The 15,807-nt window shown below is 41.1% G+C and overlaps 1 protein-coding gene across 4 annotated transcripts in view; it reads left to right on the top strand.

Moving 5' to 3' along the window:
* The first annotated feature begins 15,012 nt into the window (after positions 1–15,012).
* Positions 15,013–15,807, top strand: part of CCNI (cyclin I) — a 32,327-nt gene continuing 31,532 nt past the window's right edge. Inside the window, exon 1 of one of the 4 annotated variants that reach the window (XM_019932760.3) lies at positions 15,013–15,538. Coding sequence is in view for 1 of the 4 variants with exons in the window: in XM_033857150.2 (XP_033713041.1) it covers positions 15,464–15,538 (75 nt within the window). In the remaining 3 variants the exon portion in view is untranslated. The remainder of the gene's footprint in view (positions 15,539–15,807) is intronic. The other 3 variants (XM_019932759.3, XM_033857150.2, XM_004318142.4) reach the window with 3 other exon arrangements.

The following is a 15,807-nucleotide window of genomic DNA, read 5'->3' as shown; positions in this document are numbered from 1 at the left end:
GTGTTGTATGCATTATACAGGTACATAACCACTTTGTGAAACACTTATTTCATAAAATACAATCATCATAGTAATATTTGGAGTAATTTTTTTTAATTAGTCTCATTTTTTAAAAGTTACATTTAGCATTCATATGTTTAATTCTTATTTTGATGTGGAAAAATGACATCCTTGGGGCATTTTCTCCTCCAAATAATGTAAATATCCTGTGAAATATTATGATATTCATTATTATCTTTTTCAGCTTTTGATTTTCCTTCTCTTCATTGGCTTATTCTTTCTGGTTATAAAACAGCTAAATAAAAATATAAGCTTACGATGAATTCCCATTAAACCTTGTATACAAACTTTGTATTCTTTCTTTCATACAGCAATAATAATTGAAATTCCTAGTAAATGTACACACAAAAATATATCATTAAAATCTTATTTAATTCACTACAGTAGTCATTTCATTCATCTCAAAACATGGTCTTCAGACTACCTGAGGATGCAGGTGCTAACATGCATCCTCACCTCAGAAATTTTGAGGATCTCACCTCAGAAATTCTGATTTAGTAAGTCAGGAGTGGACCCAGGAATCTGTTTTCTGTTTTTTGTCTCTCAGTGTAGCAAGTGAGTAGCACTCTCCATCATTTTTAACATGTGTGGGGTTTTTTCTAGCTTAATTGAGATATAACTGACAAATAAAATTGTAATATATTAAAAGCGCACAACATGATTTGATATATGTGTACATTGTGAAAAGATTCCTACACTCAAGTTAATTAACACACCATCACCTCACATATTTACCTTTTTTCTGGGGGCAGAGGAGAGGTGAAAACATTTAAGTTCTACTATCTCGACAAATTTTAAGTACACAATACAGTATTATCAACCATAGTGACCATGTTATGCATTAGATCCTCAAGCCTTATTCATCTCATAACTGAAAGTTTGTACCCTTTTACCAAACTCTCCCCAATTCCCACATACTGCAGCCCCTGGCAATCACCATTCTACTCTCTGTTTCTATGGATTCGAATTTTGATTTAGATTCCACAAATAAGTGATACTATGCAGTATTTGTCTTTATCTGATTTATATCACTTAGCATAATTCCCTCCAGGTTCATCCATGTTGTCACAAAGGCAGGATTTCCTTCTTTTTAAAAGGCTGAATAGTATTCCATTGTGTGTGTGTGTGTGTGTGTGTGTGTGTGTGTGTGTGTATCACTTTTTTTTTTTTTTTTTTTTTTTGCGGTAGGCGGGCCTCTCACTGTTGTGGCCTCTCCCGTTGCGGAGCACAGGCTCCGGACGCGCAGGCTCAGCGGCCATGGCTCACGGGCCCAGCCGCTCTGCGGCATGTGGGATCTTCCCGGACCGGGGCACGAACCGGGTTCCTGTGCATCGGCAGGCGGACTCTCAACTACTGCGCCACCAGGGAAGACCCTGGTGTCTGTATGTTTGAGTCTGTTGTTTCAGCAGCCTAACCAGTATCCTAAATAAGGCCATCATTATGCAGACCTTTCATGTGATTCTCTCCACATATATTGGAACCTGACACAAATCTAGGAGAAGAGCACAGCATATTTTTAGAGAGGGGATAGATACCCCACTGCACAGTGAACCCGTGCAGGGCAATAAACAAGGGCAGTAAACAGAGGTCTGGGCAGTGAGACAGATCCACTAAGCTCTCAGCAGGATCTTAGAATAAAAGAGTGTTTAAGAATACTTAAGAAAATAGGAACTCTAAGTATTTCCTAAGAATATATATGAAACGTGTGAGGAGATATACAACTGTAAGTTCAGTGTGATTAAATAAGGAGAATAAGGAAATGAGAATAAAAACACAAAACAGCTGACAAGAGACAGAGTTTCCTGATGATGACAGTGTTTTGATTTTTCCCTAGGGGAAGAAATAATTTGGGAATCTCCAAAGCTGTGCAATCTAGTACAGCCTAAAGGCCAAGTTTCTCGCTATTAGAAAAGCAATAGGAAGTATTTGTTCTACTTATGTCAGAAAAATTTCACACCAGACCACTGGAAAATGGTAGACTAGCCTGTGAATTTTGGGGCATTTGCGTCCTTTCATCTGGTCTACTCCAATCCTGAAGAATAGTAAGTACAAGCCTAATCCAATGTAGGATTCCCCAGATCAAAAATGTCCTCCAAATGAAGAGCTCTATGACTTCCTGGATGATTTCATTCCAGACGTATACAGAAATTTCTAATTTTGTTGCACAAAATATCTGTATCGTTGTTCCCAATTTTCCCATAAAATTACCATTACTGCATATTTCCCAAAAGACATACTCGTTTTTGTAATATTTTCTCCTGGTTTTGTGGTCAGCTTGATATTTCAATTCAGTCCGAGGCCTTGTAGAGAGCTGATGCTCAGTAAACATTTGGCTATTTGTTTATTGAGTCAGATAGAGTCTCACATAACCCCAGCTTTTACTAGTAACCGTGGCAGGCAAAATCAACTGACGCCAGCATCGGCCTGTACCATACAATGTACCGTGTCGTGTTTAAATGTGCCTTTGAGAATTGATTGCACTCTGAGTCTCAAAGAATTTGAAAGTTACTTAAAATTCACTTTTTAAAATGCCTACTCATGGAAGAAGAAACAGAGACTCTACTGAAAAGACATAGTTTCATCGACTTACCAGCAAATACAACCTGGAAAGATGTTGCTCTGGCCAGGATACTTCATCCCAGGAAATAATTCTTCCCAGGAGCTTCTCTGAGGGTCTTATTTAGAAAAGACGCTTGACAAAAGATGCTATGGAATGATAGTAAATAACAGTTTATAAGAACCCAGTTAACTCTGAAGAACTGAATTGTTCCATCTAACTAAATTCAAAAATGTTGTATTTACAAAATTATATACAAAAATGTTTCTGATAAGAAAAAGAAAAACTTAGAAAATTGAATAATAAAGACTGATTGCAAATTTAATCTTAAAACTAAAAAGCCAATTAAAATGATGAAAGTGAAGGGCTTCCCTGGTGGCGCAGTGGTTGAGAGTCCGCATGCCGATGCAGGGGACACAGGTTCATGCCCCGGTCCGGGCAGATCCCACATGCCGCGGAGCGGCTGGGCCCGTGAGCCATGGCCGCTGAGCCTGCACGTCCGGAGCCTGCTCGTCCGGAGCCTGTGCTCTGCAACGGGAGAGGCCACAGCAGTGAGAGGCCCGTGTACTGCAAAAAAAAAAAGAAAAAAAAAATTATGAAAGTGAAAAAAAAATGTAATCTTCAGATACAATGCTTTTTCTTCATCTCTGTCTTAGCTAACCATAATATTAAATGAAAAGTCATAGTACTATTTATATTAATAAGTCTATGAATGAATAATTATGTTTATTGTAAATAGAATTTTATGTTTCTACTTCTTTGTCGACAGAAAGTGAATTTTTCTCTTAAAAAGTAAAAGTTACATTTAACATGGGGGCTGTCTTTACTTACGTACATCAGAAAGTAGGGCCACCAGAGGCTCTACCGGGCCTTCAGATAGAGAGAATACTTTGGAACTCAAGAGTGGTCTCCACAGGAAGGGAGCAGAGGAGGGACAAAGGCTGCCCCCTGATTTCTTTGGGGTGACCCAGAGTGGGTAGGGAACTTACCTGAATAGCTACAAGTTAGAGTCAAGACACTTTAGGTGTTGATGAAGTAATGTCACATTTAATATTACCGGATTCAGTATCCACAGAAGTTGGTGAGAGCCTAAGAGCTAAGAACCGTAAGGAAATGTGTCAACATAAAATGCAACACTGTGAGCTCTATAAAAATAGAAAGCAAGACCACCCTACTTACAAATTCATTGAAAGGACTGAAGCACCAGCAGAGAGAGGGCCCCTTCTTCACTTCACTCCCCCTTTACCCTATAACAACATAGATGTTGACCGCAAGGGACCTAATCCAACATCAATCAGCCATTGGGAAGGGATGATTTTAAGTACAAACTGTGAGGCAGTGACCCCCATGTGTCATGCCGAGGTCAGTAGACACCTGAAGAGCCAGCAGGGCAGCTGTGCCAAAGCAACCAGGCAGAGACAAAAAGATGGGATTCTTTTAAAGACTGGCAGAGAGATCAAGTTAACTCTTCTAGGACCTGCCAAGGGAAAAGAGGAACTTGGAGTGCCAGGAGAATTGAGGTGCCAGCAATTACACAGGGGGAGCTCAGAGCCAGCACTGTTGTCATGACACTTACCCCTTCGGTTACCCTCTCAAGCTGCTGTGGAAGCTGGGGATATGTACTGATTACAGCACACTTCACTGAATTTTTTGTTTGTTTTTGTTTTTTGGTTTTTTACTGAACTTTTTAATGTAAAATTGTTGACTCAATACAAAAAAGGCCCTGTACTCAAAAGAATCTTTTGAAAACCTTTCCTATTGTTGGTTTTTACTCTAACTCCTAACATTAGGGATAATTTTAGTACTATGATAAAGGATCCTGGTATTGTTAGCATAGGAAATTGCATTTTGTCTTGCTTCCTTTGTTTAGTGTATATTAAACTTATAAAAATCAACATATGCTTTCTGACACTATCATTTTATAAATTCAATTTGAATTTAGTGACGAATGAGAACTTAGGGAATAAACCCTTGGCTTTTAACAGTTGTGGGGTTTTTTTGGGTTTTTTTTTTTTTTTTTTGCGGTACGCGGGCCTCTCACTGCTGTGGCCTCTCCCGTTGCGGAGCACAGGCTCCGGACGCGCAGGCTCAGCGGCCATGGCTCACGGGCCCAGCCGCTCCGCGTGGGATCTTCCCGCACCAGGGCACGAACCCGTGTCCCTGCATTGGCAGGTGCACTCTCAACCACTGTGCCACCAGGGAAGCCCTGAACAGTTTTAAAAACTAAAGCAGTAATATATTTTAAAGGCAAAGGCAAAGAGCAAGATACTTACACATACAAGATATATGTATAAACATAAGAGCAATACTATTAGTAACATCGATAGCCTTGTTTTTTTCTTATGGACAAGACAGTTTCTATGACCTTAACTGTAACTTTCTACAGTAAGGAATATGGTACATATAATGTATGCGGGAGTAGCTGTCAAAGGAAGTCTGTTCTATATTCAACAATTTTCTAGTTAAAAAAAAACTGACTTGGCATTCAAATTAATCTTTTAATATTCATTACCTATTTATATGTAGATTGTAAATTCCTGATAGTGGTCAAGAGGCCAAGTTTCAATGGACCTGTAAAAACTGATCAGTGGGCCTCTCTGAGAGGTCTGAAGGAGGAGATCTGTTATTGTGGGAGGGAGGGAAGGTCCATAGAAAACTGCAGTTTCTTCAGCATAAAGCTTGATTTCTCTCACCATATTTCTCCAGCATTATCTTTCCTCCTTAGACAACATTATCCTTAAGCATTCAGAAGACATTTTGGATTCAGGAATGGAAATTATCTTATACTTTAGAGTAGTGGATTTCGGGTATGTATTTTTTCACTTTAAAATGCAAGTGGTTATAAGTATAAATACGATTTAAGTCAAAATTAGCAGATCATTTTCTAAGATTTACGTCAAAATTAGCTGGGTTGATCCAAAGTGTATTTCATATGGTCAGATCTTTGGGTCTTAGTTTCCACTATCACACAGTTCAAATGAGCAACATATTAAGAATAGCTTTCTGATATACGCAAAGGAACACATCTAAAAGGAGACTTTTCCTTTGGAATGGATTACTTAGAGAATTTATAAGTATACCTCCACTGGCAATCTTTCAAGGTAAAATAAGAAAACTATTTTTCCAAGATGGTTTAGGTATAATTTTATTAAAGATAGAAAGATAAATAAACTATCAAAACCTCCACTATGTCATTGACGTAATATTTGTGTTGATATGTTAGAAAATAAAAGAACCTGATTTTGCTAAAACCTTTATTTGTTCTTTCATGCTATTAATGAAGCCCTTTTTTCATAGCACTAAAGATGGAAATCACACTTGATTGAGCTTGTAGAATGATCAGTATAGCAACAGGAGATAGGGGAGAGAGAGAAAGGAACACAGAAGAGCACTGATGCATTAAATGTTCCTTTTTTAGGAAACTAGCTTCTCCTTTGAATGGTGCTGTCTTCTTCACTCACACAAAATCTGCTCATCTGCTAGAATTCACCAAACCATCTAGTGGTGTTATCCACCCCTCCCCGTGTTTTCAAGCTCAGAAATTATATCATGCTGTTCTTAAGAAGGAAAGCTTAAAATGGGCTAAATTCATAGCCCAAAATTTAGCTCCCAAACTCTCTAACCTTGTTTTATGCTTTACCAGCAGGTCTCAACCCCTATTTATTCTGCAAGTCCAGTTCTGCTTTCCTTTCCAACTTGTTGTACCTTTTGCTCTACTGGTTTTCTACATTTTGCTTCTTGTTCTCTCCTCATAGGATGTATCCATAGATGTATACGCCACATCACTTTCACGTGTCCTCACAACACTCTCCAGCCCACCCCCTATCTGTGTCATGTCCTCAATGGGGACCCAGACTGGAGTGGGTCAAAAGAACAGGTTGGGACCAGTGCAATTTTCAATTCTGAGGCTCCACAAAAAAAGTTAAGAGTTTCCTGCTCTATGTTAGTTACAAAGAGAAATATCTCCAGCAGCAAGTTTGAAACAGCTTTTCTTATTCACAGTCATCAAAGAAATGATACTTGAACAATATTTATACCTTTGGAATCATCAAGTCCAGCTGATGTACAAACTGGGTTCTTTAGTTTGCACCCATATTTTTGTCTTCTTCTCTAATTTTGCATTTCATTCTCATAGGAGACATGACTAAAAGGAAACCTTGAAATAAAGCATCAAAGTGAATGAAAAAGTTAAGAGAAAAGCTCCAAATAGGGGAGAATAAATAATAGAGAAAAATATTTTTGAAATGAAAGTCATCATTTCAAAATATGTGAAAGGCTGATTACTAAAAATATATGGCCTGAAAAGGAAAATATTGAAAGGAAAAAATATAATGTTAATAAAAACCGTATTTGTCATTTGTCAAAACAGGACTGAAGATCAAGCATGATAGACAAATATTCCAAGATACATTTCCTAAAGGAATTACAATATTCTATGGGAACACCCCATCCAATGTCACTTGTTCAAGGTCATGTCTCTCAGACAGAGCCACTGGTTAATTTTCATAAGTCCAGCTTACTGCTTAGTATGACATTCAGGGCTGTTTGCAGTCTGGTCCCCAAGTTGTCACTATTGTAGAGGGTAGTATAATTTCATGTGTTAATTTCATGTGTCATCTTCTCTGAGCCATGGTACCCAGATACCTGGTCAACAATTATTTTGGATGTTTCTGTGAAGGGTATTTTTGTGTGTTTTAGATGAGATTTAACATTTAAATTGGTGGACTTTGGATAAAGCAGATTACCCTCTGTAATGTGGGTGGGCCTTATCCATCCAGCTGAAGGTCTCAATATAAACAAGGCTGAGCAAGAAGGAATTCAGCCAGCAAACTGCATTTGAACTTGAACTGCAACTCTTCCATAAAGTTGCAGTATGCCAGCCTCTGCAGATTTTGGACTTACCAATCCTCTACAACCATGAGCCAACTTCTTAAAATAAATCTCTCTCTCTCTCAAAATCTTTCTCCATATAGAGGGTAGAGATGGAGACATAGATGCATCCTCTTGGTTCTGTTTCTCTGGAGAACCCTGCCCAGTGCAGGTAGTAATAAGATCATGGATTCTATAATCAGAATTATATGGATTTAGGACCCAGCTCTGCCATTTACTAACTGTATAATATATATTGGGAAAGTTACCTCTCTAAGCCTCAGTTTCCTCATTTTAAAAATAGGAATAGGGCTTCTCTGGTGGCGCAGTGGTTGAGAGTCCGCCTGCTGATGCAGGGGACACGGATTCGTGCCCCGGTCTGGGAAGATCCCACATGCCGCGGAGCGGCTGGGCCCGTGAGCCATGGCTGCTGAGCCTGCGCGTCCGGAGCCTGTGCTCCGCAACGGGAGAGGCCGCAACAGTGAGAGGCCCGCATACCAGGAAAAAAAAAAAAAAGAAAGGAATAAAACAACCGCCTCAATTCTCTAGCCATGCCAGATTACATGGCATGTAATCTAGTATCTCTATTCTTTTGTTTCTGCTGCTCCCTTGCCTGTCGTAAATTTGTTCCTGTTTACCTAGCAAAACCTTACTTTTCCTTCCACACCTGCAGTGGTTTTAAAAATATGTTCATGGGACCTGGTGGCTCAGTGGTTAAGAATCTGCTTGCCAATGCAGGGGACACAGGTTCGAGCCCTGGTCCGGGAAGATCCCACATGCTGTGGAGCAACTAAGCCCATGCACCACAACTACTGAGCCCGCATGCCACAACTACTGAAGCTCGCACGCCTAGAACCTGTGCTCCATAACAAGAGAAGCCGCCGCAGTGAGAAGCCCACACACTGCAACGAAGAGTAGCCCCCGCTCTCTGCAACTAGAGAAAGCTTGCGTGCAACCAAGACCCAACGTAGACAAAGATAAAAATAATTTTTTAAAAAAAGATTAAAAATATAAAAAATATGTTCACAAATTCTTTGATACTGTTCCCTTCAAGTTTAATTCCCTTCCCTTTCAGTACAGGTTGGACTTATTGACTTGCTTCAATAAATAGAACATAACAGAAGTGATAGTAGAACATGTCCCAGATTAAGCTATAAAATGACTGCAGCTTCCATCTTGGTCTCCCTCTCCCCCTCTCTCTCATCACTTGTGATGGAGGAGCCAGTCGCCTGGTCATGAGCAGCCCTATGGAGAGACCCAGTGGCTAGGAACTGAAGCCTCCTGCCTACAGCCACATGACTGAACTTAAAAGCAGATTCTCCGGTCCCGTCATGATTTCAGCTCTAGCCAACAACTTCATTGCAACCTCATGAGAGATCCTGAACTAGAACCACCCAGCTAAGGTACTTACAGTTCTTGAGGCTCAGAAACCATGTGAGGTACTAAATACTTATTGTTTTACACAGCTAAGTTTTGAGGTAATTTGTTCAACAGAAACTAATTAATGCCACATTCAAGTCTATAAAGCCTTTCCTGACCAACACAGAGAATTTCTCCTCTCTGTTTCTTCCCTTGTGCAAGGCTGGGAGCTGATAGAGAGTGGGCCATTTTTAACTGTATTAAGTGAAAAAAAAAAAAAAAGATTAAACTCAAGCCTGGCACATAAAGGGTTACAAGCGTTAAGCTAACAATTAGTGTTCCCTATGTGTCACACATTGGTCCAAGCCTTTTGTAAATATTACCTCATTTAGTCCTCATAAAAACCTTGAAGATATACTATTAGTATCCCCTGTTTTACAGTTGATGAAACTGAGGTCAAGTTATAGAGAAGATGGTTCACTTGCTCATGGTCACACAGCTAGTAAATGTTGACTTAAGAAATGAATGAATGGAAGTTTCTTACAAACAGGACCACATATGACTCTTAGAATCTCGTATGGTGCCTACCCCAGTATTCAAATGGGTCCCAAATATTTACTAAATCACTGTCTGGTAATAGAAGCAGCTTATGTATGTGAGAAAAAAGTCTTGGAAACCCTGATCGTGGATAATTTAAATCGATTCCCCAAACATAATTCTTTTCCTTCACTGAGAAGAAGTAAAGATTACAGTAAACATTTGTTGTGATGAGACTAAAAATACACTTTGGAAGATGTTTACCTGTCTCTCCACACCTCCCACATACACATAATGCTCGACAAGAAATATAATGTATTTGTAGTTTGATTATGTAAGATATACAAAAATATTTTTTTCCAAATTTACTAAATTTGGTAGCTGAGCATTCAAAACAGTTTGTGAGAGTAAAATGGTGTCATTTTAATTATGTATTTTCCTCCCAAGAAGAAGGAAAGAATGTTCCTTTTTGATTTACAAATTTCAAACAGTGGCCTCTATTTGACGTCTGGGGCTACTTTTAATAAAGCATGCAACCAATGATCCCTCCCAGTGAAGTCTTTCTAAATAAGCACCCAAGTATGAGAAACCTAAAGCCAGTTTCTATTCAGAGTTGGTCAAAATCTGGAAAGCAGCTGCGGCTTCCTATTTTAGAATTTTTGACTTTTCTTTGAGCACTTCTCCCCACTTAATAGTAAGTAGGAGGTATAAAATAAACAAGGACCTACTGTATAGCACAGGGAACTATATTCAATATCTTGTAATAACATATAATGGAAAAGAATCTGAAAAAGAATAGATATCTATATATAACTGAATCACTTTGCTGTGCACCTGAAACTAATACAACATTGTAAATCAACTACCCTTCAACAAAAAAATAGTAAGTAGGTGCTCTTTGTATTATTTGGTGAATGTGGACTCCTTTTCTCTTAATGTCTATTTGACAGGCTTACTCCTCTCACTTTGTGTCTCTGTAGAGATTAAAGAAAACAAGTATTTCGGGAGCTATAAAAAGGATCCTTAAGTGTACATAAATGCTAAAAGTAAGTGATTATAATGACAATGAATCACTTTCTTTGTTCCTGTAGGCCTTAGTATTTCTCCGACAAGATAGTACCTTCATAGATTGTCTGCTGGGAACATTACCCTAAAATTTCATTTAAGACAAGGAGACTAGAAATTTTTGTCATTAGAGATTAAATATAACCTTATCTTCTATACTCATAAAAAGGTAAGCAGTCCATTTCTAATTATTTTTCTTGAAAGATTACAGATAGCAAACCACTTTATTCATCAACTTGATTCCCTTCAGTTGTCCTAGACTTCTGGAGGGGGTCTCACTTTACATTATATTGCATTTCAGAACAGAGCTTTTATTCTGAGAGCACACTGTTTCTCAGCTTCCTCCTTTTTTCCTTTTTCTTTTTTTTTTTTGCAGTACGCGGGCCTCTCACTGTTGTGGCCTCTCGCGTGTGCTCTGGACGCGCAGGCTCAGCGGCCATGGCTCACGGTCCCAGCCGCTCCGCGACATGTGGGATCTTCCCAGACTGGGGCACGAACCCGTGTCCCCTGCAGCGGCAGGCGGACTCTCAACCACTGCGCCACCAAGGAAGCCCTCAGCTTCCTCCTTAGTCTGCATTTGAAGCAGGACATGTTTATATTTCAAGATTCAATGTTCTAGTCATGAAATAAAACAAGTGTAAGAAAATTTTAATAACCTGTTTTCAAGCAAAAATCAACTCTCTAGTAACACAAATATTAACTAGTCACTAAAAACTTTTATTTAATATTTGTTCTAAGATTAAAGGCAAGCCAAAAATAACCATAGGGTATTTTTGTTCGAAGACTTCCACGCAAGCCAGTAATACCCACAGGGTGAGGCAGTAAAGGGTAGTGACTAAAAGCACATCAGGCTCTGGAGTCAGGCAAACTGGGTTTGAATCCTGGCTCTGCCTCTCCAAGCTGTGTGACCAGTCTTGAGGATTTACTTTACCTCTTTCGGTTGTTTATTTTTACTTTACCTCTTTATCTTCTGAAAAATGAGGATAACAAAAATACCTACAGTAGAGGAGAGCTGCAGGAATAAACAGAAGCGAATGCAATAGAAGTGCTTTGTGCAATGCCTGGTACACAGTGAGTAATCAATATATTTTAGTTATTATTATTCTCAAATACCACATAGAAAGGTGGTAGTTTTATTAATTAAATAATAAATATTATTTTATTAGTAAATAATCAATTGCTATTTTATTAATTAAATATTGTTATTAATATTAATTAAATATTATTAAATGTTCATTTTTTAAATTTTAGTAAAATTTTTACTATTTGTGACAAAATATTCCTAAAAATATTTTAAAAATGAAAAAATATGAATTCCTTACCAATACAAGGATTTTAATGTTTTCTTTATATGCCTTATTTATTTTCTCAGGGAATTTCAAAGTCTTTCCATTTGTTACAACTACACTTAATTTTTTAAAAAACTACTACAGTTATTAACAAAAAAGAGATGTTGATTAAAAGTAAGGTCTTTGAATGAATAGTAAAGAAAAAGAATGTCCATATATTTTGCTAGGACAACTGGAACAAGTTCCTTACCCACCAATTAATTACTTGTAATTATATTTACAGTATTCTAGATTAAGTTGTCACTGGTAATCTCACAGACAGTAAGGCAGTTTTGTTAAAACTAAGTTTCAAGGGCTTCCCTGGTGGCGCAGTGGTTGAGAGTCTGCCTGCCGATGCAGGGGACACGGGTTTGTGCCCCGGTTTGGGAAGATCCCACATGTCGCGGAGCGGCTGGGCCCGTGAGCCATGGCCGCTTAGCCTGCGCGTCCGGAGCCTGTGCTCCGCAACGGGAGAGGCCACAGTGAGAACTCTTAAATACTCAGGTTACATTTTCATTGATTCAACTCTTCTGCCAAGCAATTTGGCAAATGGGTATTCATCAAAAGCCGTAAAAGTATAAATACCGTTGGACCCAGGAATAACCCAGAAAAGGTTACACATGAAGATGTTAATTGTATTCTTTTTGGTTTTTTCCCAGACAATTCACCTATTTAATGTGTACCATTCAATAGTTTTTAGTATATTTAGTTTGCAACCATCATCAAAATCAATTGTAAAATAGCTTCATCAAAAAGGAATGCCAAGGGCTTCCCTGGTGGCGCAGTAGTTGAGAATCTGCCTGCCGATGCAGGGGACACGGGTTCGAGTCCTGGTCTGGGAAGTTCCCACATGCCGCGGAGCAACTAGCCCCGTGAGCCACAATTACTGAGCCTGCGCGTCTGGAGCGTGCGCTCCGCAACAAGAGAGGCCACGATAGTGAGAGGCCCGCGCACTGCGATGAAGAGTGGCCCCCGCTCGCCGCAACTAGAGAAAGCCCTCGCACAGAAACGAGGAGCCAACACAGCCATAAATAAACAAATAAATAAATAAAATTTGAAAAAAAAAAAAAGGAATGCCAAAACTTTTACCTATCATTTCCCAATCCCATCCCCATCCTCAGTCTCGAGCAACCACTAATCTACTTTCTATCGATAGATTTGCCTATTCTGGACATTTCATACAAATGGAATCATTATGCTAAGTGAAAGAAGTCAGCCACAAAGGACTGCACATTGTTTTCATGGGTCATTCATGTTACACCATATTTCAGTACCTCCTTATTATGGCCAAATAACATTCCATATTATAGATATACCACATATGACTTACACTCGTGTTGTTTCACCTTTTTGGCCATTATGAATAATGCTGTTATGAACAGTCACGTACAAGTCTCTGTGTGGACAGGTTTACATTTCTCTTGACTACATATCTCGGAATGGAATTGGTATTATTCTTAAAGTAGTGAAAATCAGAAGCAATTTCATGGTCCTGCAGTGAATGGTATTGTGCAAAACAATGTTGCCAATGTGTTATAGAAGGAAGACCATGTAGCAATAAAGCCCACGTAAGAAAGACTACATGAGGTGAAAAAAGCAAAATACGATCCACCTAAAATCCTTCCTGGGCTTCCCTTCCCTGTTCTGTCATAGGTACCTGCCCCCTGCCCCAGCCTTCAATTCTCTGAGGACCAGCCACACTACCTTTCCGAGATTTTTAGAATGTCTCAGCTCGAGTCTTTGCACTTGTTGTTTCCTCTGCCTGTAACACTCTTTCCCCAATTCTATGCCCAAGTGGTTTCAAGTCTCACCTTAAATGTCTCTTCCTCACAGAAACCTCCTCTGATATCCCTGACTAGGCTAGGATTAAGTGTTTCCATAGCAGCCTGCAATTTTCCATCTTAATACTTTTGATACTGGTAATTGTTTATTCAGTCAGTAATAAAATATTGAGAGCCTCTTACATGCAGGAATACAGGGTGAAATAAAACATGCAAGATCCCTGCCATCCTAGACCTTATATTCTAAGGAGAGAATACAATGTACGAGTAAGCAAATCAACGTACTGGGTGATTTTAGATAGTGATAATTAGCTCGGTGTTTGGATTGTAAACTCCATGAAGGTAGAAGCTATTTGTCCTGGTTAATTCCAGCTTGCTAGAGCTTATTAGCCCCTGGCTCGCTGAATAAGCTTAAAACAAATTTAAGTGACTTAAAATAGGCATATAAAAGACAAATGGAAATACAAATCAACTACTTCTGTAAATGGTTGAGTTTGAGGGTTTTCTTCTCTTTCAAAACTTTCTGTAATTCTACTCTTCTTTTTATAACTAAAACGATTAAAAGATGAGCAAAATTTACCATAGGTCCGTAAAGGAACCCCAAATAAAACACATTTATATGTCACCACTCACTCATTAAAGACCTGGTAATAAAACCTACTCGGAAATACTCAGATGTGTTGGTTAAGTGGATAGAATTCCCTTGGCGCGTTACAAAGCAGGTTCTCTGCTGCCAGCAATATAATTTACTGTTTTAGAAGGTGCCTGAGCCTACGCTCCCTGCAATTTCCCGATTTCTAATGCGCTTTAAAATCTCCCTCCACCCACGACGTGGCAGCGAAAAAACGCGCAATTCTATTTACACGTCAATGGTAAGAAGAGAACACAGAACTTTTTGCGAGGTCAACAAAGAACGCAAGATCTTTACACAACAGATCGCGGCCCTTTCTAACAAATCCTTTTACAAGCCCCAGAGACAAAGACAGACTGGATAAAACCACGTAACGCTTGGTTCGGTCAGAGGAGCATCCCTATAAGACCCCACCCCCAAGCGAAGCGCTCAGCTGCTTCTTTCTTCCCTGGGGCGCATGCGCAGCGCACTCTCCGGCCACCGCACGCCTCTTCCAGCGAGCTGAGGAGGCGCTTACGTCACCGTGCAGTCGAAGAGGAACCCTTCCTCTCCTCCAAGGAAAACGAGTCCATGCATATTTAGCTTCTCTTAGCCCTCCTCCCACCCCAATGCCAGAGATTTTCCCAGCCCGTTTCCAACAGCCCAGCTTTTTGCCGGACTTCTCTGTACGTTCGCTGGACGGAGAAGGCGGCGGGGAGGAAAACGGGAGAGGGTCCAGAGGCCAGTTCAGTGTTGTTTACAAGGAGTGAGCGCGTCTAGGAATCGGTCCGCGAGGGCGGAGCTGACGAAACCGGCACTTCTTTCTTCTTTCCCCTCCCTCCCCAGCCTTCCCCGCGAGCGGACGCGGCAGCGCCTCTGTCTCGTTTTCTCTTATTTTTCCCCCCCCTTTCCCCTTCCTTTTTTTTTCCTTTTCTCCCTTTCCCCCCTTTCACCATTTCCCCTCGGAGGCGCTTCCCCCGGGCAGGGGCAGAGCCGGTCTCACCCCCCGCCTCTCCCCGGTCCCCGCCGCCCTATGGCGAGAGGGAACCCCCTCCCCACCCGGGCACAAGCGGCGGCGGTTGGAGGAGCGGGACCGGCGGCGGCCTCAGGTCCGGGGGCGTCATGGAACTAATTCGCTGACCGACCCACAGGCCGCAGCCGTACGTCCCGCTCGAGCGCCAGCGCCCGCGCTCTCCGGCCCGGTTCCCCTTCTTCTCCCTCCTCAGTCGGCCCAGTCCTCGTCCCGCGCGCCCCGTCGCCGCGCGCTGAAGAAAATGAGGTGGTAACGGGCCGCCGGATGACCCCTCGTCACCACTGTGAGGCCTACAGCTCTGCCGGGGAGGAGGAGGAGGAGGAGGAAGAGGAGGAGAAGGTGAGCGGGCGGGGACGGGGGGGGCTCCACGCGTCCCCGCGACCCGCGCGCGAGCCCCCTGCAGCCCCGCGCCGCCGGCGCGCGCCCCTCGGCTGAGCCCCGCCCCCGCCGTCCCCTTCGGGAAACCTCCTGGACGCCCCTCTTGTCTCCTCGCGCCTACAACTCAGGCACCTGCCCAGTTTGGAAACGGCGCCGCTGGGTTCCCTTTCGGGCCAATTTTCCCGTCGGCGACTAACTTTCTTGCAGCAACAGCAAGCTGCCTCCTAGTG

This window comes from Tursiops truncatus, chromosome 5 (genome assembly GCF_011762595.2).
Source record: "Tursiops truncatus isolate mTurTru1 chromosome 5, mTurTru1.mat.Y, whole genome shotgun sequence".
In the NCBI taxonomy this organism is placed as follows: domain Eukaryota; kingdom Metazoa; phylum Chordata; class Mammalia; order Artiodactyla; family Delphinidae; genus Tursiops; species Tursiops truncatus.
Note: the sequence above shows the minus strand (reverse complement) of the source record. Positions and strands in the feature narration are given on the sequence as shown.